Source organism: Orbicella faveolata, unplaced genomic scaffold (assembly GCF_042242905.1).
Source record: "Orbicella faveolata isolate gen_17 unplaced genomic scaffold, um_ofav_v1 contig_34, whole genome shotgun sequence".
Lineage (NCBI taxonomy): Eukaryota > Metazoa > Cnidaria > Anthozoa > Scleractinia > Merulinidae > Orbicella > Orbicella faveolata.
In genome coordinates this window covers 10,436,081-10,462,465 of record NW_028301563.1, presented here as the reverse complement: position 1 = coordinate 10,462,465, position 26,385 = coordinate 10,436,081, and the positions used below count along the sequence as shown (strand labels likewise).

Below are 26,385 nucleotides of genomic sequence, written 5' to 3'. Positions count from 1 at the left end.
GTTTTAATTTTGGCCGATAGACGGGGGTTCCCTCAGCCAAAGTTATCGACACACAGAGGAAACAGATGCATCTGTTTTCCTCTGTCATTTTGACTTATCATTCATTTGTATGAAAATAGAATTATTTATCAAACTTACAAATCTGTATCAAGTGAGAATTTAAAAAATAAAGAGAAAATAAATTCACACACAGTGTTATTACTTCCCAAAATATTAGCATATTTTCAACTCTTATTTACTACAGAGTATTAACGGCTAGAATGTTTTTTTTTTTTCTTTCTTAATGCCAACTGATGTATCAACTAAAACCAACGTTAACTCAATAATTCGCCCCTTCCAATCGTGTGTGTTGATATTTTAAAATGCCTTGAGAAAGAAATGCAATAGAAAGCTTATTTCACACAAGGACTATTCATCAAGAGAAATCTATCTTTTTCAGCGACCGGAATAATCAAGATTTATTAGGGAAGCAATTAGTCACTGGCACAGTAGCGAAGGTTGCAGGTCGCTGGTACACCACTGAGGTGGCCTGAAACATAGACAGAGCCGCAGTTTCTTACTTCGATGTTTCTGGACCGGTAACAAAAGTTTGAATACCAGTGAGACCAGACCTGCCTGGTGACGTTGCCGTCAACCACTGTAGTATGTCCACCATTTAACCAGCTGGCTGCATTAGTGTTACACCTGGATTTAAGTGGACATGAAGTAGTCCTTCTTGTGATCGCGGCTCCCTGGAAACGAAACCAACCATTGAGGTCGTTGTCTCAGAGTCGAGGCGTACCGCTGTAGGTGTTCTTCCGGTCACCACTAGTCAGACTTGAATAGCTTGTACATTCTACAGCTAGAATTAAAAGTTGAAGATTATTCGATCAGCTGATGTAGCTAGAGATTAAAGTCTCAATACCTTGGTAATTACATAAAAGTTTTAAATCTCAGCCAAAGGCAGAATATACTCCTGAATTGGAAAAACCATATAAACCGTATGCATTAAGGGGGATGTTTAATCAAGAGATTGGATCCAATTTAGAGCTGTAATTTTGAAATAAAACATACATGTGTTTTATGAGAAGGTTCGAGATAAATGCCCTTTTAAATGAAGACAAACTATTTTCGGTCGTCATTTATTAATATTAGCTTTAATTATGAGTCACTGGCGACACCATATAACTACAGAGCGTGACAGCGTTGAGTTTTAATAACGTTTGTCTTCCTTGACAAGGAACACTTTTAGCTAAATTGTGGATTTTAATATTCAATTATTGCAAAGGGTCATTGTTAGTTTTTTTTTCCCTTTCAGACAAATTAGATGACACTAAAAAAATAAGTTACAATCTTGGTCAGAATAAAATAAGACATAAAACCACCTCTCCCCCAGAAGCAATGGTGAACTGGCGCTAGACCCAATACGCACCATTTTCCCATCATTGAAGTAGTATTGATGTTTTATTTAAATGTCCAAGATTGTAGCTAGAAATCTTTCGCTAATGTCATCCAATATGGCGACGAGGTCACGTGAGATGTAGCCACAGAATCTTTTACAGTTGACTATATTCGTATTCCCGGTATTGACCTGGAACTAGCTTGCAACTGAGGCTAATGCGAGAAGTCTTTTCAAATGCAAATGACATAAATCTCTTTTTAATGATACTCCGCCGCATGAACCGCCATTACAAGCTAGTTGCAGTCTAATACCAAGAATATGAACATGGCCTATTAAGTTATAGTTTACGCGTCAAGCTCGTTGTTTTTCGTTCTCCTTTATTTCGTGCATCGTGCAACGTGCATCAGTTATTACTGTAATAGGACATTTTTCGCTTCGTTAACGTCTCCCATTTTCGTTTCTATTTTTTATCTGTAGTTTCTATCATTCTGAATAGCGTCTTCTGCAGTTAACTTTTCAGCTGTTGTTGCCTGTGTGTTGTGTTCGTCGTAGTCGCCACCCAAAACTTTCAGGTTTCGTTTTTTTTCCCCGTTATTTCTTGCTCGCTTTCGTTTGATATGCACGTTAATGAAACACTATGAGTTATTCGTGGGGACGTCACTACACTAAATAGTGAGGTTTTCGGAATAAGGGATATTTAGGTAAATATTAACGAGATACTGAGGATATCCGGGGGAGGATTAATGGGATATGGGATACTTAGGGGGTGTTCACATGATCCTAGGGAGACTTTTAAATATTTAAAAAATACTGGCAGGAGTCTATCCCGGTTCCCTCTTCTGGATCGGGATTTATTTACATGACAGACCGGTGCGAGTTCACCCCGGTTGCTCTACCGGAGGAGTGACATGTTTATTCCAATACTAGTCTACGGATCCACTCGGCGATCGCCTCTTGGATTCACAGCTTATTTGACAATGTTATGACGCAATTGATTATCAATAACAGGATAGACGCATAAAAAACTGACGTCAATTTGTTAATTACGATACGAAAATTTATTCCCGGGGTCATGTGAACGTAGTTTCATATCCCTTGGATGAATTTTCCTCGATGTTACGGCAGTATAAAGTTCACAATGCCATACAAACAGCTTGAGTAAACACAGTATGACTTTCATCTCGTACTGGGATGAAAGTGGCGCTGGTATCATATAAACACCCACTCAGAACAGATATCTCGGGATAGTAGGAAAATGGCTAATTTTTGAAAGAGTAAATTAACGAGATACGCGACTTCTTGCCAAAAAAAAAAAGGGGGACATGGGACACTCAGACCCACGGAAACCAACGGAAACCAACAAGAGAAACGAAAAGAGATGCCCTGATTCGCGATTCTCATGACTTATGGCTGCGTCGCAAGCCGAAAATTGAAGGGAAACAAAATACCCGGTCCGGCATACTTGAAAATTTTCATTAATGCGGAATACAAATGGCAACAGTCCAATTTCACGAAAGCTATTGACCTTTGGGAGTAACCCACAGGTTTGTGCCGCAATTTGCAAGTTCGATTCATGTTTGTATATCTCTGGACTGTGAGCTGCAGTCGACAGACCTCGACACGGTAATTTAAAGATGAACGTCACTCGGAAAATTCAGGAGTAGGTTGTTTTTCCTTATGGCACGGTTATATTTCTCAAAGTGAATTTTGTTCCCTCAAATTTTTGCCCATTTGAAGTAACACCAGCCGTCAGTGTAGTCTAGCGTCAGTTTTAACTCAAATATTTTCAGAAAAGCATACAAACATCACTCACGATTCTGTGATTCTGGACAGGAATATATTTAATCGTCTGTCTCACTGCGCAGAAATCAGTTAAGCAAAGCTAATCATGTACAGTTCGTAGTCATTAGAATTTCTTGATGTTCCGGGAGACGTATTCGTTTGGGCATTATTACAAAAAAACGATTTTTCTGATTAAGTTGACCTTTTCGTAGGCAAATGATATGAAAAACAAATTATGAAGCGAGAGTAATAGCCGCTAAAAAGGCATAGTGACATATAGAAGCTACTTAGGTCCCGGTCGCGACGACATTTGGACTAAACTTGGGAAACTGAACAACACAAGGCAACGCAGGGAATACGTTAGCAGCTTGTGAGGTATGCTGGTTTCAAGGTCATTTTTTTCTTTTACCAAATGTTTCCCGGTCTTTAATCGCCCTGTAGTACAAGTCTTAGTTATATAAACCACATTTTAGGCGCGTGCCGTGGTGGCACACAACACTTTGATCTGTACTGACTAAATATAAAGATTGACACCGAGTATGTTGCTCACAGTTGTGCAAACTCTTTTGTTTAATTTTTTGGACGGGAAAAATTTTCCAGTCTCAAAACAAACAAAACAGAAAACCACAATCAAAACAGCAAATCAGAAGAAGAAGAAGAATCAGAGACGTTTGTTATTCTTTCCGTATACTTTAACAGTTTACAGAGATTTTTAATCGCTACCATGCGACTCTTCATCATCGCAGTATTCTCATTTATGTTTGCGGTTTTTACAGTGCGTGGCGCGAAACTCACAAACACCATGCCGGTTGATTCCGCTAAAACTGGCGGCCAAATCATCTTGTGTAATCATTACGCCGGCGAGGACCCTAAAGCTAGCGAAGCCTTCAAAAAACTGGACGAGAAGCTAGAAGCGATTCTCAAACTGCTGCAAGGTGGCGCGCCTTCTTCCAATACAGGTTAGAAAACATCAGGGAATATTTATTCAGGCCCGACTTAGCATTGCCGAATGAAGAGATGAATTTTAGGTGCGGTCTGTTTGCTTATAGTCTCCTTTGAGATGAAACGGGTACCTTTCAAGCAAAAATAATGTTAAAAAAACTTAACACGTAATTGGAATATATCGCCCCTTCTATATGGCCTTCTATTGCTTTAAGATTTTGCCTATAAAATTACAGTAAATAATTGTTTCTTAAATTTATCTCTACATAATTCTCCTGGCCGTTCTTGAATTGACTACACTTAAACTTCTCGACGGTGTTTTAATACGTTTTATGGAGCTTTTAGGCTGGCCGCTTTACTTACACATGGCTCAAAAAAAATTAAGTGAAGGATTTAAAATCCATGTGGCTGATATTTTTTCTCTCTTTTAGCTTCGACGTGCAAGGAACTTTATGACAAGAAGTTGTAAGTACAGCTTAATGAAATGTTGGCAGACTCACGACTTTGTCTCTCTCAGGAAAAAATCTAATTTGTTATAATCGCCAGATACGTGAGCTTTTGTTCTCAGCTTTAACAGGGAAAAGGGTGTAGCCTATACTACTGGTCTCAGTCAATGTATTTAAGATGTGACATAATGCGACAGAGAAGACCTGAAAGCCTCGACTCAAAGATTAATTATTGATTACTAACGAAGTAGCAGTCGCCAGGTTAAAATTAATCCGCTCATCGTATTGAAGATATGTAAGCTACTTCTTCCTTGGTATAATACTAGAAATGGGAGCACGATATGAGAGATGAACAGGCGTACGGAATTTCTAAATGCGAGAAGAGTACATGTGAAAGCTTAGCTGGGTTTTGATCTTTGGTACATCTTGGGGTGTTCAGGCTCGAAAGATCCACTGCAGGAGCTTTCGCGGTACCTTTTAGGATCAAGGTACCTCTTAGGGGCTCTTTTCAAAATTTCCGACGAGCACCCCCGTCCTTTTGTATGGGAGTCCCCCCGGGGGGACATACACGCACTCGCAGGTGCCACGTGTACACTTCTCTAGGATACATGGCTGTGAAAGAGCTTCAAACGTGAAACAAAGACAGGTTGTGGCTATCAAACCGCTGCTCCAGACTGATAAGATTTTCTAATACTTTATCAGGGGCAACGTAAACAAAGCCTACATACTGAAAGTAGGATCTGTGAAGATTCCTGTGTATTGCCACATGACCGGTGTCGGTCTTGGAGCTTGCGGAGGAGGCGGATGGACCTTGGTCATGAAGATCGATGGCACAAAGGTATAATTACTCAGTATAACAACCGTTTCTTTCTTTTTTTCTATTTTTTTTTTAAAGTAGTGTTGATTAGAACTGTTAGTTTTCTTTCATCGCTCACCCAAGTGTAGTTTTGTAGGAAGAGATCACTTACAATCACAATACTATTGAAAGGCGTAAGACAGATCAAAGGCTAATTTCTCCACAAATATATAACGAGAAGAAGTGTAAGTAGGTTATAAGAGTATATTAGCCGATCACGCACCGGTTCAAAGTTCAAAAGGCTTGATGTTATGATCACATTCTTCCATTTCTTCTATTCACATCGAGAATTAGAGTTAAATGAAAACAAAATCTATTAGATCGAGATATTTTTAAGACATTGTCAGTAGTTCGAATAACATGCGACTGCTTTTGAACGGCTTGTTGAGACTAACTACTGAGTAATAAGCTTTGCATTGCTGTAACTATATAAAAGGGTATTTTTCTGTTTTTATTTCCAGAAAACGTTTCATTTCAATTCCAAACTCTGGAGCAACAGGAACGAGTTTAATCTCCCAGGAGGGAAGACTGGGCTTGATTCACTGGAGACCAAGCTGCCAACCTACTGGCACACACCTTTCTCCAAGATCTGTCTGGGTATGAAGATTGGCCACCAGACCAAGTTCACTGTCATCAACGTGCACGCCAACTCTCTGTACTCACTGATCGCTGACGGGCATTACCGCAGCACCTCACTGGGTCGTAACGCGTGGAAGACTTTAATTGGTTCCCAGGCCTCCTTGCAGCTCAACTGCAACAAAGAAAGTTTCAATGCTGTATGCAACTCTGGCTCTTCCAGAGCAAGAATTGGTTTTGTTGGGAACAACGGAAACGCTTGCGACAGCTGCGACTCCAGAATCGGATTTGGTACAGCAGGATATCCGGATGATAATGACACGTGTGGTAACGTAGCGAAACACACAGCAGATAATGGAGACAAATTCATCAAAACCATGGGCTACATCCTCGTTCAGTAACATACAGCTAGACCTGGCGACAGAAGCTTCGGTCAGTAACACCAAAAATTTCCCTCGTTGGGCAAAATAGAAACTGTTGATTTTTGCTAGTCAGGGAAAGTTTAATACATCGAAAATCAAAGATTTGTAGAACTGATATCAAAATAAAAATGCTCTTGCAAGACCAAAGGCTGATTATTTTCCATGAGCAAAAACATCTTTTTCGAGGGATCAAAAAGCACGATGGCCTTCAGAGTAGAAATGTCGATCATACCTGGACACAAAAAACGGTTAGTACATATATCATTTTTCGTCTTTGTGAAAAACAAAAAATGACAACCAAAAGATAATCGCTTCGTTCCATCTCCACATCCCTTCTCGTTGCCGACTTTCTGTCCCAAAGCATTTTGGTCATCTGTCACTTGTTCGGACCTTGACCCTTGGGCGTTACCACCTGTTTCGATGACCGCGCAAAGCTTGTCACTATCTAGCATGGGTGGTATTCAGTGACGTCAAGTAACTGTGTTATGCAATAAGGTCAATTTCCTTGTCTCATTTCTCTTTATTAGGCTCTCAGAAACCCTGAGCTTAGCTAGGCTGAGAAAGGAAAGTATAAAAAGCCGGGGGACGAATGAGAATCGGGACCCAAGTTTGTCGTGTGCAAAGGCCGTTTGAAGAATTTTGGGGTTGAACAACAAGTCATTTCTCCTCAAGTATTTGTGTTTTTATACATCCTCAAAATCATTCTACCTCATTTTTCAGACAAAGTCATTCCTTATTTTCTGCTCTTCACACTAGTCATTGCTAACACTACGCCAGTATTAGTTTTCCAAATATTTGTCTGTAAGCTTTGTAGGAAACTTTAGACACAGATACTAGAAGGCTCGAAATTCTAAAAGGGACAAGGACAAGTATTTTAGAAGAAAATTTTGACATACATTTTTAAAAACACTGTATTCGCGCCAACGCTATTTCGGAGAAGTCAGCATAGTTAAAATTGTGGCCCTCAAATACTGCAACCCTTGCTGAAATATTTTGATCACTTGGTTTACGCTGTTAGATGCTCTCATACCCGTGTTATTTAACAAACTGTGCAAATGTTTAGTTTTCAGGTATATGTACGGGCCAGTTATGTTGTATAAAAAATTCCCTAACGAAGAGACGTAAAGAAAGTTTTAAAACTACGAATTCAGAGCAGTGCAGCTCACTAGCTTAGCTTTAACAAAAGCGTCAAGGAAGTACTTTTAAAACACTTTTCCTAAAAAAAAAAAAAAACAAAACAAAACAAAAAAACACCGAGACAGGAAAGAGTTTTGCGTAGAGTGTTTCCATATTCTAAATTTTGACTCGATTGGTTCACTATCGTGACCGCAAAAGTTTGCGTGACCCTTCCAATGGTAGTCGGAAACACTAGTCACGCGAACTTTTGAAATAACGCTAGCTAACTGTTGATTCGGTGACTCTATTGTGGGCTGTAGCTCACTGCAAAGCTGAAGTCAGCGAACGATGGCTGAAGAGCCTTTTAGCGTTAAAAATGTGCACGACAATGTCTATATGTTTCGGGAAAACTTCTATGACTCGCCGAATCAAGCCAACATTTGGCTGGTTCAGGGCTCGACCGCTGATTTAGTGATCGACACGGGAATCGGTCTATGGGATCTGCCAGGCTTTCTCAAACAACAAGGCCTGACCGGAGACAAACCTGTAACAGCAGTCGCCACTCACATCCATTTTGACCATTCTGGAGGATTGCATCAGTTCGAGAACTTTGCCATCCACAGCCTTGAGGCGAACGCTATTCGCCAAGGAGACAATTACGAAACTGTCTCGATTTTCACTAGCTGTTTAGCAGAGATCTCCGTGCCCCCTTACGACGGATGGAATACTCGCGACTACAGGGTAAAATCAGCCGAGCCAACAAAAGTTTTAGAGGAAGACGATGTCTTTGATCTTGGAGACAGAAAATTGCGCGTGCTACATTTCCCAGGCCACACCAATGGGAGCATTGGCTTGATCGATGAACAAGCCAGGATTTTATTCACTGGGGACACAGTGTACGACCACCCTTGTATCATCGACTGGTTACCTCACAGCAATATAACCGCCTATAAACAGACCTGCAGAAGACTTCAAGAACTGTCCAGCCAAGTGGATCATGTCTTCCCAGGGCATATGGACCCTTTTGACGGGAAAAGACTCCAGTCACTAGCGACAGATTACATCTCCAAAGCTGGGGCTTGCCATAAGATTTCCTCGACTAATTGTTGAGGGGCATAGCCACTATGGTGTTGAAAGCAAAGTATTCTGGTAATGTCGCTGCCAAGTGCTGTTATCACGCCTGTTGCTGCTGTTGCTGTTTGATATAAATTACACAGACCTTGTTATCACAGCATCTGTAGTATTTCCAGCCAGGATGCCACATACTTTAAACATGTGATTCAGATCATATCCCAGGGTGGGGAGGGGGGGGGGGGGGGGAAAGGGGGGAGAGACTCTCATATAAGAAGGACAGGGGAGTTTGGTAGAAATTTTGAAAAGAACCCCTAAGAGGTGCCAATACCCTGTTTTGTAAGCATGCTTGAATTTTCTTCACTCCAGAGGGGTACTGACTTTTTTTTGCTCAGCACCCTAGAGGGTACTGTGAAAGCTCCTGCTATGGGGCCTTTTGAAGCTGATCACTTTAGGAGCTACCAAATCTGCCATTTTTAACCCTAAAAGGTACGACGACAACCGTCTTCCTCTAAAACTCTAATGTATATGATAGCCTAGTTCAACCATATTTTAATTACTGAAGTGTTGTCTGGGGCAACTGTCAGGCAGTGGTCTCTCTGAAAAGGTTCAGAAGCTCCAAAATCGTGCAGCCCGTATTTTAATATGTGCCAATTATGACTCTAATATTGATTAATTGTTCCAGGCACTGAGTTGACACAGCTTCTGTTATGATGTGCAAAACTCTATATGGGATGACCTCTGAGTATGACAATCTAGATTTGAGTTTTGAAATGATATAACATCATAGCGATTAAGGAATACTGAAAATAGATTGGCTCTTCTGCAGCCCCGCAACAATATTATTATTTGAAGAAGAGTTTCTCTTACAGCAGAGCCAGGTTGTGGAACAGCCTATCCAGTGACCTTCGTGTAGCAACATCTTTACATTACATCTTTACATTTTAACTTAACATACGTCACCACAGGTTTGAATGAGTTTTAACACGGCATCCTTGTAAAGCAGTTTTAGTAGGTGGTTTAGGTTAGTTAGTTTAGTTAAGGATAATTAGTTGATCTTTTGTTATTTTATAATCTTAATTGCTGATTAGGATTTACCGTGTATAAATAGAGTTACCATTACCGTTACAATTACGAGCACCCGAACAGGATTGTATCTCCTATATATACACTAGGGAGTGGATCATTTGACTTTTGAGGGGCAGGGGGGGGGGGGGGGGGTGATTTAAAAAAAAAAACTCTTCAAGCATTAACTTTTACCAAAAACAAAAAACAAGGTAAAAAAATAGTAAGTGCTTGTACCCAATCACCTGCACTTCCCCTCAAAAGTTAAATTAGTTACAATTACCACAAGAGCATCCATAAAATTGGTCAATGATGTACAGCAAGAACTGTTTCATGGTCTGGCAGGTTCATGTACAGTCTCACATGGCAAGACACATAAAGAGACATAGTAAGGGACATTATTAGGGACCTAATGGTCTATTATATTTTATACATGTGATTCAGATTATATTTTGTATAAATATTTTTTCGTTTCTAAACACTATTAGGATGCATTCCTTTGGGGTGATCTGGATCAGGATCAGTGATCCCAGATCACTCAGATTATAGTGCGTCAAAATTCGGATTCAGTTTGGAATCCTTTGATGCACCATGATTTGAGTGATCTTGGATCACTGCTCCTGATGCAGATCCCTTCCAAAGGAATGCAGGCTCAGTTACAGTTACCATGGGTGCATGGGTAAATGATGTACCACAACGTATTTAATGGACTGTTATTAGTAGGCGAGGCTCACATACAGTCTCATATGCACTAAGTTAAGGCTTATATAGAGACGCAGAGATAAATATTAGGATGGTATGCTGGTATACTGGTTATCATGTGTGCAATTTGAAGAATTTGGCTGTTAAAACAGCTTACAATTCCCAACTATTACCTGAAGCATTTTTATTATCAACTTTTCTGGCATCTTATCACATAGTTGTGACTTGCAGTTTCAAGGATGAATAGGTCAATGATGAACAGCAACATGTTAATTGGGCTGGTAAGGAGGCTAAATTCGTAGTCTGAAATGTCACTCAGTCCTCTCATGCCCTCAGCATTTACCTCGCGTTAGAGATGGAGGTGATGCTTAGGACAGGAGATGACTGACATTTCAGGTTAGCCAAATTCACAGGCTCACTTTTCTTTACCAGGCTCTGTGGTTGCTGAGGTTCATAAAGGGAGAAACAATACTGGTTGAAAAATACCAGAGAAAGACCAAAGATACGTCAAAGTCAGCAGAAATCTTGTCCATACAAGAACTAAAATTATAGGTAAGATATTCTCTGTTTTCAGTGTTAGTGAGTTTACGTGAGTTTACATTCAATAAATTAAGAAATGTGTATAAAAATTATTTTTCTCAAGACTGTCTTTCCAATAACTTTTTTTCTGTAATTTGAGTTCAGTCAAACTTGGGATGCAGCTTATCTGCAAGTGCAGCTTATCCGCCGGTTTTACGATGTTTAAGGAATCATCTTTACCTTAATCATTTGGAGGATTTTGGTGTTAAACCAACTTACAATGCCTGATCCTTGACTGTCTCCTTAAGCATTTGCTTTTTGATATGCCACCACCGAAATGAACTCTATGAATCTATGAATGAACATACTTTACCTTAATCCTCTGCAAATTAATCATAATACTTTTGTATCTTTAGTAAACTCTTTCTAAACTGGACACCCTTAAGAACAGCTCCAGCTGTTTGCCTTTGGGAGGTGTTACTTTAGAGAGTGTCCGCTGAGAAAAAAGCTAGTGAAGTAATTAAGGTCTAGTTCTTGACAAGTGAGATAGCCTTGTCTGCGTTTGGGAGGTGTGTGGCCCAGCCACCCTGCAAGGGGTGTTATGAATGTCCTCTGTTTGAATATCAGACCTTTTTGTGTGTCACTGTTTCGGAAGGCCCTTGCATTGCTGCCGGAATTTTAAAAAAAAATGATTTTGTTTGTCATCATTTTCTCAGCCTCCATGTTGCTGTTTCAATGTCATGTTGTGCTGTTGCCATTTTACTCTATCAGGGCTTCAGCTGTCAACCTTACAATGATGTCAGCTTTGAGAGCGTTGAGCACATAGATGTTTCTCAGGTTTCATATCATGACAGTACTGGCTTTCTGTACAAATCTAGTGTCACTGAGTTATTCTTTCATATTGTTAGAGTACTGTATTTTGTATTATCTAAGGAGCTTTATACAGGGAGTCCCCACCTCAAGATAAGGTCCAAACCTTTAACCTTTTATTTGCCATTTTTGACAGAAAAAGTAACCATTTTATTTAATATCATACCTATAGTAGAAATGCTGTATCTGGTGTCTTATACCCCTGAATTGGAATAACCAATTAAACACACTTTTATGAATGTATCTCAATGCTCAAGATATTTTGAAAGCATAAATTAAATGCCTAAATGATAGTTTTCCTACCACATTCTATACTTTGACTCGCTAAATGTCTACCTTCTCATATCCTGACCAGCTTGCAGCCTAAAAAAGGTGCCCCTTTGGCCTTTGAGCAGGGCCTCCTCATATAGTCCACTGTTAAGAGGGTACCCCCCTACCATAGGAAGTCATTACATTGGAGGACATGTTGCAAAGACGTGAAGCAGAGACAAGACCCTCCCGTGTATGGACCGAGGAGGGTGCAGGGGGGAGTGCCGCCTCCCCCTTGGGATGACATTCGGCTTTCTAATATAACTGGTGTTCTGCAATTAAAAAGAAAAAAAAAATTTCCTTAGTGGTACACCCTCAACCCTAAGAAAAACCCTGGATCTGCCGCTGCACAGAACATTACATCGGATTATCGACATAAGATTAACAAACTTACCTTATATTTGGGGATTCTCCTTTTATACTTCAATAAACTGATCGATTCTGAGCTTCAACACTGGTATTGACGATGACAACCATGATGTAAACTCAAATCTTGCGTCTTTAATTTTGACTTGCACTGAAGGCATGATTCATTCTCAATAACGCTCTTACTTTGGATCTTCCCGTAGACATGATCGTCTGTCTTGATCTTCCAGAACATACCAGACGTTAATTTTCAAAGTAGATTGCAGGAATATTTAGGAAGAAACCGCACGCCCTCAAAAAAGTTCTATCCAACCCAAAGTTGATCAACGCGTGGACCCCACCGCGCGCCAAATTTTGCCGCGTTCTCACACCTTTCAATCATGTAAAAGACACTGAAATGTCCACATTTTTTACGGAGGGCTAGTCATCTCAGACAACAAACTCAGCCCTACGCGCCATATACGCGGTTCATATTGTTGCTTGTACAACGTAGACTTATGGAATAATTGTGTAATATTTTAGCAGACTGCCCAATCCCGGCTCTCTTTTTCTGTACCCCCCCGGAATGTTAGGTCACGTTGTACTCACATTTGTTTGTTTACAAAATTTCACGCAAACTTTTTCGGACAGCATTCTGATCATGTATCATGGGCTATGTAACTAAAAGCGACGCTGAAGAGCGAGAAAACGATGGCTGAACAACCTTTCAGCGTTAAAAAAGTTCACGACAGTGTGTACAGGTGTCGGGAGAAGTTCTTCGAGTCGATGAATCAAGCCAACATTTGGCTGGTTCAGGGCTCGACCGCTGATTTAGTGATCGACACGGGAATCGGTCTATGGGATCTGCCAGGCTTTCTCAAACAACAAGGCCTGATTGGAGACAAACCTGTAACAGCAGTCGCCACTCATATCCATTTTGACCATTCTGGAGGATTGCATCAGTTTGAGAACTTTGCCATCCACAGCCTTGAGGCGAACGCTATTCGCCAAGGAGACAATTACGAAACTGTCACGATTTTCATCAGTAAATCAGAGATCTCCGTGCCCCCTTACGACGGATGGAGCATTCAGGACTACAAAGTGAAATCAGCCGAGCCTAGTAAACTCTTAGAGGAAGGCGATGTATTTGATCTTGGAGACCGAAAATTGCGCGTGCTACATTTTCCGGGCCACTCTCGTGGAAGTGTTGGATTGATCGATGAACGAGCGAGGATTTTATTCACCGGTGATACCATGTACGGAGGACCTCTCCTCGACTGGTTACCTTACAGCGATATCCCCTCGTATGTACAGACCTGCAGAAGGCTTCAAGATCTTTCCAGCCAAGTGGATTACGTCTTCCCGGGTCACTATGCCTCTTTTGACGGGAACAGACTCTGGGTATTAGCAACAGACTACATCTCTGGAATGGGACCTTGCTATAAGATTGCCTCCATTTTCAAGAAAGCATTTTCTATTATGGTGTTTAAAGCAAAGCACTCTGGTAATATTCCTGCTAAGTGCTGTTATCACGCCTGTTGCTGTTGTTGCTGCTTCGTATAAATTACACAAACCTTGCTGGCAAACAGATCTAGTGTTTGTAAATTATATTTCTGGTCAGCATGATTCATAATTATATATCAGTTCTACTTCTTATAAACTGGAAGAGTTTTCATTGGCTAATGGCCACCATGGTATATTTCATAAATTTATAAACAATAGCCTCCATTTGCTGCGAAAATATGCTCAGATATTTTTCCAGACATCTGAGAAATGGACAGTTTTCCGAGAGCAAAGCTCAAGTAAAACTGTGAGCTTCAAGGAGCAGATGTCCAGGGACAAATATCTAACAGGGGCGTAGCCAGCCATTTTTGCCATTTAAGCCCAAATTGTATAGCATAAGTTGTATATCAAATTTTGCTCACGTCCCCCACCCCCCCCCCCCTCCCAAAAAAAAAAAAAACAGTCAACTAATTTTTGTCTGCAAAACTATTTCAAAGGCCTGCTTTGTTAATAACCTTTCAGCATTTTTTTATGCATAAGATTGAAAGTCATTATTCTGTTTCTCAAAATAGAACATTGATATAGCAGTGATTCGCTATTGAATAGTAAGAAGAAAAAATATGGCCTTTTGGCTACTAAAAAAAATATTTACAGAAATTCTGAAGCCGGTGCCTAGCTACATCCCTTTCTGAGCGAATGTTTGAAGTTAATTAGAGGCTATTATGTTAATTATTTGCAACACACAATATCTGAAAATCGGGGAATTTCACTTGGATATTCCCCAGTTTTAGCAGGGGTATACTCAGTTACTTGGACAATAAGAGCAATTATACTATGCTCTACAAATATGGTATACAAATGCAAAATAATTTTATATAGTTTTGGTGTGTTTTTAGATATAACATTTCACCCGCACTTGTTGGAAATGATGATTATAGGTGCCTCATTGGCTGTCTATCGCATGCGACTGGTCTAAAAGCGTCACATGACCAAACATTCCCCAGTTGAAACTGGGGAATATCCAAGAATATTCCCCAATTTTCAAAACTGCATGCGTTGCGAAAAATGTATGATGGATAATAAACACAATAGCCTCCATTTGACTTTGAAAATATGCTCGCATATTTGTCCTTGCACACTGTCTGTACCTCGAAGCTCACAGTTTTCCTTGAGCTACGCTCTCGGAAAACTGTTCGCTTCTCAGAACAGAAAATATCCGTGGACAAATATCCAAGCATATTTTCATGCCAAATGAAGGCTATTGTTTATATATCCAACACATGCTCATGGAATAATAATATTGCTTTAAATATACATAAATATACATAAATCAAATATATCCCATGCCTTAAAGAACACAGCCAATCAGTTGTATATTGTGCAGTTTACACAGCTTTAAAAGTAAGTTCCCTAATCACCAATGCACACTACAGACCAAAATTTTTTTCCTACCAAGAGCCTAGTCTGCAGCAAGCTGCTGGATGTTACTGTGATGGAGTACATAGGGAGGCCCCACCTAGACTATGAGCCCCCTCCCCACCCCTCTCTTTTTTTTTTTAGCCTGTCAAGCGTGTTGTGAAAGAATGAGGGGGAGAAATAATGGTGATTTTGAAAGAACAATATCATTGAAAGAAACTCCCCATGGTGAGTCTCCCTATGGGTTCCAGGGCTTTAAGTTGAAAACTTTAAAAATGGAATGAACTGCCTCTCCATATTTTGTATAAGTGGATCTGTTGCATTAATGATTCCAAATGTTATCATCTTTTTCCTTAAAAGAAAAATAATGCTATTAACCCTTAGATAGGCATTTGAAGCTGTCATACAGTCAAATGCAGAACTCAAAATTTATTTAATATGGGTGAAAATGTTTTGATGGTGTCCAGGGCAAAATTTTCAACCTTCTAACAATAATTATTATGTGGGTTTTAAAGAGGTAATCTGATATATCAAACACTATTTTGTACTTAAAGCTGTAAAAATGTGAGTCAAAAGTAAATATGAAAACTCAGGTTAAAAAAAGATTCTCATTCTGCAGTCTGAATAGACTGCATTTTGGTGTAACCACTCCCACTCTCCCACCTTCCGTCACACCCCTCCCCCCTGCTCTCCTGTCCCCATCTCCTCCATTTTATGCCTGCTACAAGAGCTAGCTACAGTAATAATGATTTTACAGCGAAACGTGTATCAAGCGGACCCTGTATTAAGTGGACACCCTCTATTAACTGGAAACCAGCTTGAGTCCGAATTATTTTTCCCACATTTACTGTCAAATAAACCTGCGTTCAGCAGACAACTCCTTAAGCAGACTCAAACACCAATATTAAGCCATTTTGTTGCCCAAAACCTGCAATAAGCAGACACCCAAGGGCTTTTTAGTTCTAAAAGCTCAGCTCAGACTCCTTTAACATTGTTCAGCGATGTTGTTTTAAAGCTAAGTAGATTATTCCAGATTGATGCATTGAATGACTGGGCATTGTGCTATGAGCAGTAGATTTGATCTCACACTGTGCTACACTGTGTTACAAACGGGTTAATGATTAACTATCATTGCACAATATATTAGAACCTGTTTAAAGCAGACACCCTGTATTAAGCAGACACTAGTGAGTGTCCCAAGGGTGTTCGCTAAATACAGGTTTCACTGTTCTTTCTAAAGACGGGTGTTCTACAAAATCTTAAGTATCATTCTCTACACTTTAGATAGAAAAATGGTGTGATAGGCAAGGAAAAGACAAATATCAAGCAATTATTTCATTTCATTACCCCATGCTACAGTCCACAACTTTACTGCTTTATACAAATACTTTTGAGAAATCTCAGACTGATTTGTTATTGTAACTATTAGTAATCATCTTTGATTGCATGATGAAGACAAGGATCTCAAAAAACTGGAGTCAGTTTGCATTTTCAGTACTCACTACACCTCGAGAGAAATGCATTTACAGTGTTCTGCCTTTTACTTATTATTTTACCATCTCAACTTTATATACAAGTCACTAAAGTTTCACCAATCAAGAACACAAATTTCTGTCACCTCTGAATGGAGCAACAGAACTAAGTTTCCTTAGTTTTTTTTTCAAAAGAAAAAGAAATAATATTTGATGCACTGCTGGGTTATTTGTTTACATTTTTGTATAAATGTATGTGTAGTGCAAAACATACAGTTCTATACAAATTTAACTATTAAAACTTCACTATCAAGAACAGTTCGCTTTCATAACCTCATAGGAACAAACAATGCCATGTCATAGCTTTTCCTATTAACGAGTTCTTCTTTCACTTAAACAACAGCACACTTGATCTTTTTCATCTTCTTTTCCAGAACAGCCAGTGGAGTAGTATAGGATTGATGATTGTAAAAGCAAAGAAAGCTACTTTAGACCAAAATCCAACCATATTCGTGTCCACATTCCTCTCAAGGTCCCTAACACGGCGATTCAGTTGCTGTATCTGAAGGATGAACTTCCGTATGTCAGACACATCATTTCCCATGTAATGTCCAACATCATTGTCACTATCTAAGGGTGCACCTTCTTCTATGACTTCAAGACCAACAGCAATGCTACCAAAAGAAAACAGGAGAAAAAAATGTGAAAAATGTGATAGCACAAAAAGCTGGTTTTCATTACTGACGGAGTCGAAGTCAGAGTTGTAATCAGAAGAACAGAGAGATATGATACAGTGAAAATCAAACTGACGGAGTCAGAAGCTGACAACAATTTTGCTTAAATGACCCTGGCAGGACGCTCATGACCTAGTGAAAACTACAACATAGGTCAAACCAGGTGAAGTGTACCCATCAAGATTACTTTTAAAAATTGATTATTTGAATACATGTATCTGTTGGCCATATTCTTGAAAGACTGGCAGGTTCATTATTCATTAAAAAGTAATCAATTCATTATCGCACTCTTGAAATGATTACCTGGTTCAATATTCAAATAATCAGCTCATTAATGTACATGTACTCTTGAGGAGTACACTTCACTTGGGTTGACTGTAACTCTCACAGAGCCTGTGTATAAAGGTGTATACATGGGTACTGATTACGGGTAGCCTGTGACGCACTTCATGTAGCAATACAATGTAGGAGGATGCCATCCAAGGAAACTAGCAATAGTGCTAAGCCACCTCCACTAGTGGACATACTTCACTGCACCATTTGTGTGCATGTAAATTGTAGGTGTAACTTGGCATTGCATGGACATGTATCATTTTACTCAAAGAGGAAAGTGACGAGGAGGTAATAAAAGTGGATATATTGATGTATACTAGTAACAATCTATGATGCTCCAAAGTACTGTCATACATGTGTATCATCCTTGCTTCTAGCCATGGCCTTTATGAGTAACTAACAGTCCTTCAAAACAATGCCATCCAACAAAAATTTACCCACAGCACTACCTTACAAGCCTCACAGTTTTTTTAAACTCCAGTACCTTCCTCCCCAGGCCACCCAGAGGCAACATCACTGATTCCACATTTGTATAGAAGCAACAAAGAATGTGAATGTGAAGACAGATTTATATGAAAACATGACAAAAATTGAATTGAGCCTACATGTAACAAGCATTTAGCCATGATATTTTGATAGCAATAGTCCTGTTAAGTAACCAAGGCAAATATAATATTGAACACTGAATGGAAATATTTCATTTTTAGATGAGAACAAAATCTCATTTAAAAAATATTTTGTACGTCTGTCTAGCAACTATATGGGGGAGGCACGGTGGCCTCATGGTTAGTGCACTCGTCCCCCGGAGCGAGTGGTCAGGGTTCGAGCCCTGGCCAGGGACACGGTGTTGTGTTCTTTTACAAGCCACTTAACTCTCACAGTGCCTGTCTCCACCCAGGAGTATAAATGGGTACCAGCAAATTGTTGGGGAAACCTAACAATTTGTGGGGGAGTGACCTGCGATGGACTAGCATCCCATCCAGGGGGAGTAGAAATACTCCTAGCCACTTCACGCTACAGAAACTGGGATAAGCTCCGGCAGCTATGAGCCATCGCCTTCAAGGCTTCACACTGCCAGCTATATATACAGTCACAGTTGCCAGGATGTTTAAAACACGAAATGGCAAAATGACAAAGTGTCACAACGGTTAGCCTAAATTTAGCACCTTGGTTAGCCTAGAACAAGCACCCCTGTTAGCCTGAATAGTCTTCAGGTTAGCCTAAATATCACTGTCTTGAAGGTGGCTAGCTCTCAATAACTGTACGGGTGAACTGTATCTTACATTGATATATGTAAGCGCCATTTCGCCATTTCACCATTTCGTATTTTAAACATGCCCCGGTTAGCACATAATTACATTACACAAATAACTTTTGTTAGTAAATGTATGCTGCCAATAACAGGTTGTGGGCCTGTTTCCTTGACATTGACCTAGCATGAAAATCATGCTATGCACACTTAATAAAACAGTCATGGTCAGAGTGGTTCTATTTATGGTTTCCACACCATCACGCGAATGGGTGTATTTCTACTCTCCAATGGATGGGATACCAGTCTAATATATGGTTACTACTGTAATTTATTTGTTGGATTACACACATAATTTTTTTTCGCTGGCCTTTGGTACTAGTGCCAATTGTACACTTGGGCGAAAACAGACACTGACAAGGGAGAAAAGTGTCTTGCACAGTAAAAAAATTACAATGAACCCATTAGGTAGACCTCTAACTAAGGCCCCATTCAACCTACATTGTATGCCAGAGAAATTTGAAAACACTGTACATGATGACAACATGTAGCTTTATCTCTAAGGTTAGGCTTAAGTTTCTACACTGATCTGTCACAAAAATGGAGCTTTTTTTAAAAAAGCTCTTCAAACCAGTGGAATTTGAAAACACCAACTTTGCATTTTAGTGTGGATGGAATACATTTTGAAAACAGAGCTTTTTGAAAACGCTGATGCCACAATAATCATGGAATTTCCCTGCCCTGGAAGTTTTATTTTTTTTCAAACACAAATCCAAAATGACTGGTGACTGTTGCATTTTTAACTTTCTCAGGTGTAGATTCACATTCCATCAAGTGAGATTTATCATGTTTATAAACATTAGGGTGCTGAGACTGCACAGTATGGACTGGAAATCATCTTTAAGTATGTAGTTTTTAAGCCAAGGTTTGGGCTATTTCTTCTAACAAAAGGCACAATCATTAATAACTGAATATTGCATACACTGTTTACACCATACAGTATTGTGTAGTTACTTCTTAATACAGCGTAAGTGTTGTGCCTGCATTGGGAACAAAATTGTGGTCTAAAATTATACCCTTATCAATTGAAAATTCTGTTTTATCCAACTGCAGCGACATTGCAACATGACATGTAGCTGATGCAGCAACTCCCGGCATAGTCAATCGATATTGGAAATCAATCGATTCAATCAATACCAATTGATATCAATCGCTGATTGCTCTTGATTGATATCTGCAATCAATAACAATCAAACTCACATAAAATTCTTTTATCAATTGGTATCAATTGACAAAAATCGCTAACAATTGCCAATTGCTCTCAGTTGATATCTGCAATCAATAACAATTGAACTCACATAATTTTTTTTTTTTTTTTATCAATTGATATCAATTGACAAAAAGCGCTAACAATCGCCAATTGCTCTCAATACACCGATTCCAGAAAAAACCGGAAGTTGCACCGAAACGAGGCTTAATAGCCCTTGCAGTAATTAAAGCAACATGGCGAACGAAGAAGAAAGGGCAATCTCTCTTCTGATGATATTCCCGGCGTCAGTGTGAGTGAAGAACATTGAAAAATTGACACTCAGCCAATCGAAATTCTGGCTTGAAAGTCGCTGTAACGAACCCAAGTAGCTGGCAGGTGGTGCGCGTTGAGATCGTTGAGCGTCAACCGCACAATGTGGAACAATTGGACAGGCTTTACTTGATCAGCGTTTATTAAGGTGGACTTGCCCAAATATTATACATATGCGGTGAAAACTCCAGAGTAGATTACAATACATAATTAAAAGAGAGCTAAACTTTACAAGATCTACAAAGGCGTGGTAAAAGGAAAAACGAAAAGGTGAATATAAACAAGTAGAGCTTACGTCCGGTACTGCATTAAAGGTTGAAAAAAGAAAAGGTAACTCCAATGCTCCGACGGTTCTCCAATCACCTCTTTCTCCTATGACAACGTAACTTCCACTGGCTAAAGTTAAAAGTGGCGTTCCTTATCATGTGGCAAACGAAGGGCATTCAATGGTGGAACGTCGCCAAACAGGAAGCATATGGCTAACAGGTGTTCTATCCAAGAAAAGAGAATTGACTGATAATTGAAAGGAAACTAAGGTAATTAAAAAAGGCGACCACCATGGCCTAAACAAAACTGGCAAAGACTTATCTCCTAATGATCTAAATAAAGGACTATTTATGACAGTTTATATACCATTCGTGACAGTCGCCGTATAAATCAAAGGGGCAAAATAAAGGAACTTTTAGACGGGTATGTTTTCCATCCTTCGATTGTCTCGATCTCCAATATGCGCAAAAACAACCTGTTCTCACCATTTTTATTGCCTAAAAGAACTTTGTTCATGGTCGGTTTAGGAAAAAGGATCTGAATGAAATGAAAATTGTAAAAGTTTACGACCCTCACCCGAAGAATGCTTTACTAAAGCTACAGCAAGAAATCGAAAGAACATACGGAAGTAAATTTAAAAATTGTGTCGGATATCGGGAATATTGCAACAAAACACTTTAAAAAATTTCCTACGGCTGATTCATTTTTCACTGACGACTTCAGTCTTCTCAAGTTTGAGAACATCCAATCTCTCTTCATAAATTAACAATCAGTGTTAGAGAATAAAGGGAAATCCTTTTAAAAGTTCAAAAGATGCTAATCAGAGTATCAAACAAGACCACGATCTGCTCGCCAAGAATGGTATAAGCAAGGGTTCGGTACAGTGACAGCATCATTGCGTTACAGGGTAGGACGTAATCACAAAGCTGATTCATCACTCAAATCACCAATAAAATTATCAGTGACGTGTACTACAATGTAACAAAGACTATCGGTCACATGCCTTGAAAGATGGCCTAGAAAACTAGCAACTAGTAATGAACAAGTACACTGAAATAATGCATCAACAGGGATCGACGAAGGTGCAAGTAACAAAATGCTTTTTTTTGTTCAAGAGAAAAGGGAAATTTTGGGGGCCTCCCCAGGGTCCCCCAGCTGGACTGAGGTTACAGACCCAAGTAAGGGCAATCTCCATGAAATAATTTAAGCTAGGAATGTCATTGTTATGGATAGTGAGACCCTGAAAGATTGCCTTATAAAATCAATATGCAAAATGTTTGACACTGGTTTAAAAGTAAACAAGAGTCATATAAACTTCAGTTTATGATGTACAATGTACAACAACTACTCTTTGTTGTGAAAAGACTTTGGGATGTCCTGGCTATAAATTGAAAGTAACTGCAAATTTTTAATGAGCAAAATGCCTTGGACATAGAATGGTGGAAGGAGATGCTAAAGAATATTCAACAATTTATGATAAATATATTATATATGAATTGGCTTACCCAATGCTTAGAGATGGCCTTACACGATGTGATTATTGCTAAAGCCAGAATAAATAATGTATATCAAAGGTCCAAAAAGTTTGTCCAGCATCTAATATGAGAGAATTCAGCTACTTCCAGTTTTTCTCTGGTGATGAATATTTGAATAAATATTTCAAAATAGTTCAAAACAATTGGGAATCTATAAGATCATACAATGTACGAAATTCTCAATGAGGTCAAATTCAATTGCACTTTTATGTTATTAGCAAAATTATACACCAGCTCTACCATGTGTCCTTCTATGTTACACCCTATGCCAGAAAATAGAACATGAAGCCACATAATGCACAATTTAGGTACAGTGGAAGTCACCAAATATTTAATTACCACTGATGAACAATATCATGTACTCTGTTTAAAGTCACTACCAAATGACAAATAAACATCAGATAACTTTTTTCTGCCAGTTTACAAGCAAATAGCTCACTATCCAGGGTTGATTAACAACTCTACACAACCTTAGTGGAGTTATTCCATCAAATACATGCCATCCATTTATTCTCCTAATAGCCATTTCAGCTTGTATTCTTACATTTGCAGTTCTGGTTCATGGTTGGAAAACAGTCTTCCTTAGAAAATTGGTATTAAAATTATAGTCAGTTCTGATTTACTTGGTTGCATAGAATGGATGAAGATTATAACCTTCCTGCTTGCCAGTACAAGTTCACTTTTGGATGTCCAGGTCCTGATATCTCTCTGCAGTCTATTCTGCACCTTATGTTTTCAAATTCAGCCTAGGAAAACTTCAGGTAAATAATTAATGGGCTGGCTCCCCAAAATCAAGTACAGGGAATTGGCCCATGCAATAATTTATCTGACACTACTAGTTCTGAAACATTAAACCTAAAAGCCAGATCTTGCTGAAATATTAAGCGAGTAAAAAATATTCAAAATTCATCAATGGCTGTATTTAAATCACTAAATAATGTCCTTCCACATTCAACATTGTTTTTGGGAAACTTTTTTTGTTTACCTCAGAGGCATGAAAACTGATTAATTCCTAAGTTGATTGAAGCTGATGGGTATTCATATGCCAGACTCAGATGCATCACATATTTTGCTCTACACAGAGATTCCTCATCAACTTTTGCCCAAGGGAAAGCCGAGGGTACGGCTCCCAGTTTCAAAAAGTGTACTCAGTTTAAAATCACTTGGCAAGAAGTGCTCGGAACAACAAAAAATTATTTACTACCGAGGTAAAATAGATATCTCCCCTTTGCATAAGTATTTCCCACTTTTTTCTTCTTTGTTTATCTGGCTAGCTTGTCCGAAGGAAACTCAGTCGTGGAAATGATAAATCAGGTCGGTTTTTGCTTCCAGTGTTAGAGTTTGCAGCCGCACAACACTTGTGTTCAACTCTTTTCCTTTTCTTTACCACATTTGCTCCAGACAAGTAGCTCTAACCTACATACATTCGAATTTTTTCATTCTTCCCCAGCATTTCGTCCGCCATTTTGAAAGCTCGAGGGCTATTAAGCCTCGCTTGCGTGCAACTTCCGGTTTTTTTCTGGAATCGGTGTATTCATTTGATATCTGTAATCGATAACAATCGAACTCACATAAAATTTTTTTATCAATTGCCATCAATTGACAAAAATCGCTAACAATCGATAATTCCAATCTTCAGGAATATAGATATTTATCAATTGAAAAAAGCAAAAAAATTGAAATCACTAGAACACTGACTATTGTTTATTTTGCTTCATCTAAATGCCCATTCTTTTCTCCCTCTCTTTTTTTTGTAAATTTATTTCCATAATTACAACAATTACAATAATTAATTATTCTTTTTTCAACAATTAAGTTACAGAGGAACAAATAAAGTTTGGTTTACAGAAGTTAACAATGACACCATATTGAATTAATTAAGAAAAAAGATTTTGTCAATTCTTATTACATATATACTTATTTAACTCAACGATTTTCCTTAACAATAGGGTCGTCTACTTTAATTATTAGTTGAAATTGTTTCATCAAAAATCTTCCATTTTTCTTTACACAAATTTGCCTTATTCGATTTGAAATATATGTGTTTTTTAGTTTCATATTTACTTACCAAAATTCTTATAAAGTGGCTCAAGGAAGGTAACGTTTCTCTACATCGACAAGTCCACAAGAAAGATTTTCAAAACAAAATTATGACATAATTATAATAAATACACTGTAGATCCATCTCCTCCTCAAAAGACCCAACAATAACATTGCAATATCTAAGCGAGAGGCTTCTGCAACTCTTGATTTTACTCAAAGTTGTTTCATTAACCTCATGCCAAAAAGAATTTGAAAAAGAACAACCAAACAAAATACGGGATATGGTTTCTGTTACATGTAGCTGATGACAGAAAGTGCAGTTTGGATTAAAAACGTATCCTATTTTACAAAGACAGTCATTAGTATAGAGAACAGAATTCAACACTTTGTACTGAAAGGAGCGTAGATATAGTTCATTAGCAACCCTCACTGGCAGACGAAATGCCTATGAAACTGGCTTGTAACCAAGGCTAAATTCTATCTTTAGCTTGACCAATTTACTTGGCTTTTCCAATTTTTGTTTTATGGGAAAACAATAATAGTCATGACATTTAAATGTCAATGCTACAATGAGACTGGAGGGTTTTACACTGCCACTCTGGCCTGAGCTTCTTCTGGTGTTGTAAACTAACAAAGAAAGACGTAAAGCGCAAAATATTTCTTTTAGTTTTTCCTGTTCTTATTATGTTGTTGATAATTGTAAAAGATATGCCGCCTAAGAAGATAACTTGACTCAATAAAACCATTCCTGACAAATTTTGTCAATTATTTTATCAGTGTAACTTCCAAAAGGACAAAATTAATTCTAATGACAATTGATACCAATCAATTAATCAATCGTCATCGATTACTATTGGCAATCGATAACAATTGATTTCACAACTTCTTCTCTTCATACATGTACATGTAGATTTTGATCAACTGCTATTGGCAATCAATATCAATCTCCAATTGATATTGATTGTTATTGATTATTGGTTTACCGATTGACTATGCCTGAAGCAAATGTCCTGAAACCAAGATTTTTTTTAACACTTAATTAACTTAAACTTAACCAATAACCAATGATCGCGAAGAAATTTGATCAAGTCAAATATTACATGCAGATGAACTTATGAAGACTATTATTATTTGTTTTGTTATCCAAAAATTAAGTCATCAAATAGTTTTAAAAATCAAAACCAGAACACTAGTCAACGACATATGACTAAAAGGTCCTAAATTCTGTCCTTTAAACATAAGCTTACCTTTCATCGGCGATGTCTCTAGCAATGTTGGCCCTCCGATCATGATTGCCACGACCAGCAGCTGCAGAGGGCGAACTCGGACTTGCTCTCGTTTGAGGATAATAAGCCGACTTGGTGTCATCGACAGTCAAAGTTCGAGGTGGAGTTATCATGCTACTCAAGGAATTCACAGCCACCACTTCATCCCGTAAGTCTCTTGGAATGTTGCTGTTTTTTGGCGAAGATGTGCCAATTTCGATTCTGTCAGGAATGGCCATATCGCCCGGGTTTGTCTTGACATTAGAGTGAGATTCTTCGTCATCTCCCGGTATGGTGATCTTCTGTGGGATTCTCATTCTTAGAGAGAGATCATCATCGACCCTGGCGTCGGGAAAATCAAACGACAACGGTGTATTTGCAGGTAACTCGCCCGCCATACCCGCCACTTTGTCAAGTTGAAACGGATCCTGAGACCGCGATTTATGTGGGCAGCAGGTAACGAAAATACTCATTACCAGTTTTTTTCGGAATTTTTTTCGCCGTTAGCCTGCCTGCTGCGCTGCGAAATGGTATCCATGGTATCCGGATTGAGTGATCCGGGCTCTAACCTGTAGTTGTGTTCGCGG

General features: G+C 38.9%; 2 protein-coding genes and 2 pseudogenes across 2 annotated transcripts; 3 read left to right on the top strand and 1 right to left on the bottom strand.

Moving 5' to 3' along the window:
- The first annotated feature begins 3,615 nt into the window (after nt 1-3,615).
- Nucleotides 3,616-6,654, top strand: LOC149104747 (putative skeletal organic matrix protein 5). The gene is made up of 4 exons (XM_089270926.1): nt 3,616-4,122; nt 4,537-4,570; nt 5,254-5,389; nt 5,869-6,654. Exons 1-4 carry the CDS (start codon nt 3,888-3,890, stop codon nt 6,382-6,384), a joined length of 921 nt encoding a protein of 306 aa, XP_089127052.1. The 5' UTR covers nt 3,616-3,887; the 3' UTR covers nt 6,385-6,654.
- A 1,122-nt stretch (nt 6,655-7,776) lies between these two features.
- LOC149104746 (acyl-coenzyme A thioesterase MBLAC2-like) lies at nt 7,777-8,818 on the top strand (annotated as a pseudogene).
- Nucleotides 8,819-8,854: 36 nt separating this feature from the next.
- Nucleotides 8,855-15,924, top strand: LOC110065714 (acyl-coenzyme A thioesterase MBLAC2 pseudogene; annotated as a pseudogene).
- A 719-nt stretch (nt 15,925-16,643) lies between these two features.
- Nucleotides 16,644-26,271, bottom strand: LOC110065712 (uncharacterized). Its single transcript, XM_020772870.2, has 2 exons — nt 25,781-26,271; nt 16,644-17,467 (listed from the first exon to the last, which is right to left on the bottom strand). The coding sequence occupies exons 1-2, from the start codon at nt 26,269-26,271 to the stop codon at nt 17,212-17,214; spliced, it is 747 nt and encodes a 248-aa protein (XP_020628529.2). The 3' UTR covers nt 16,644-17,211.
- Nucleotides 26,272-26,385: the final 114 nt, after the last annotated feature.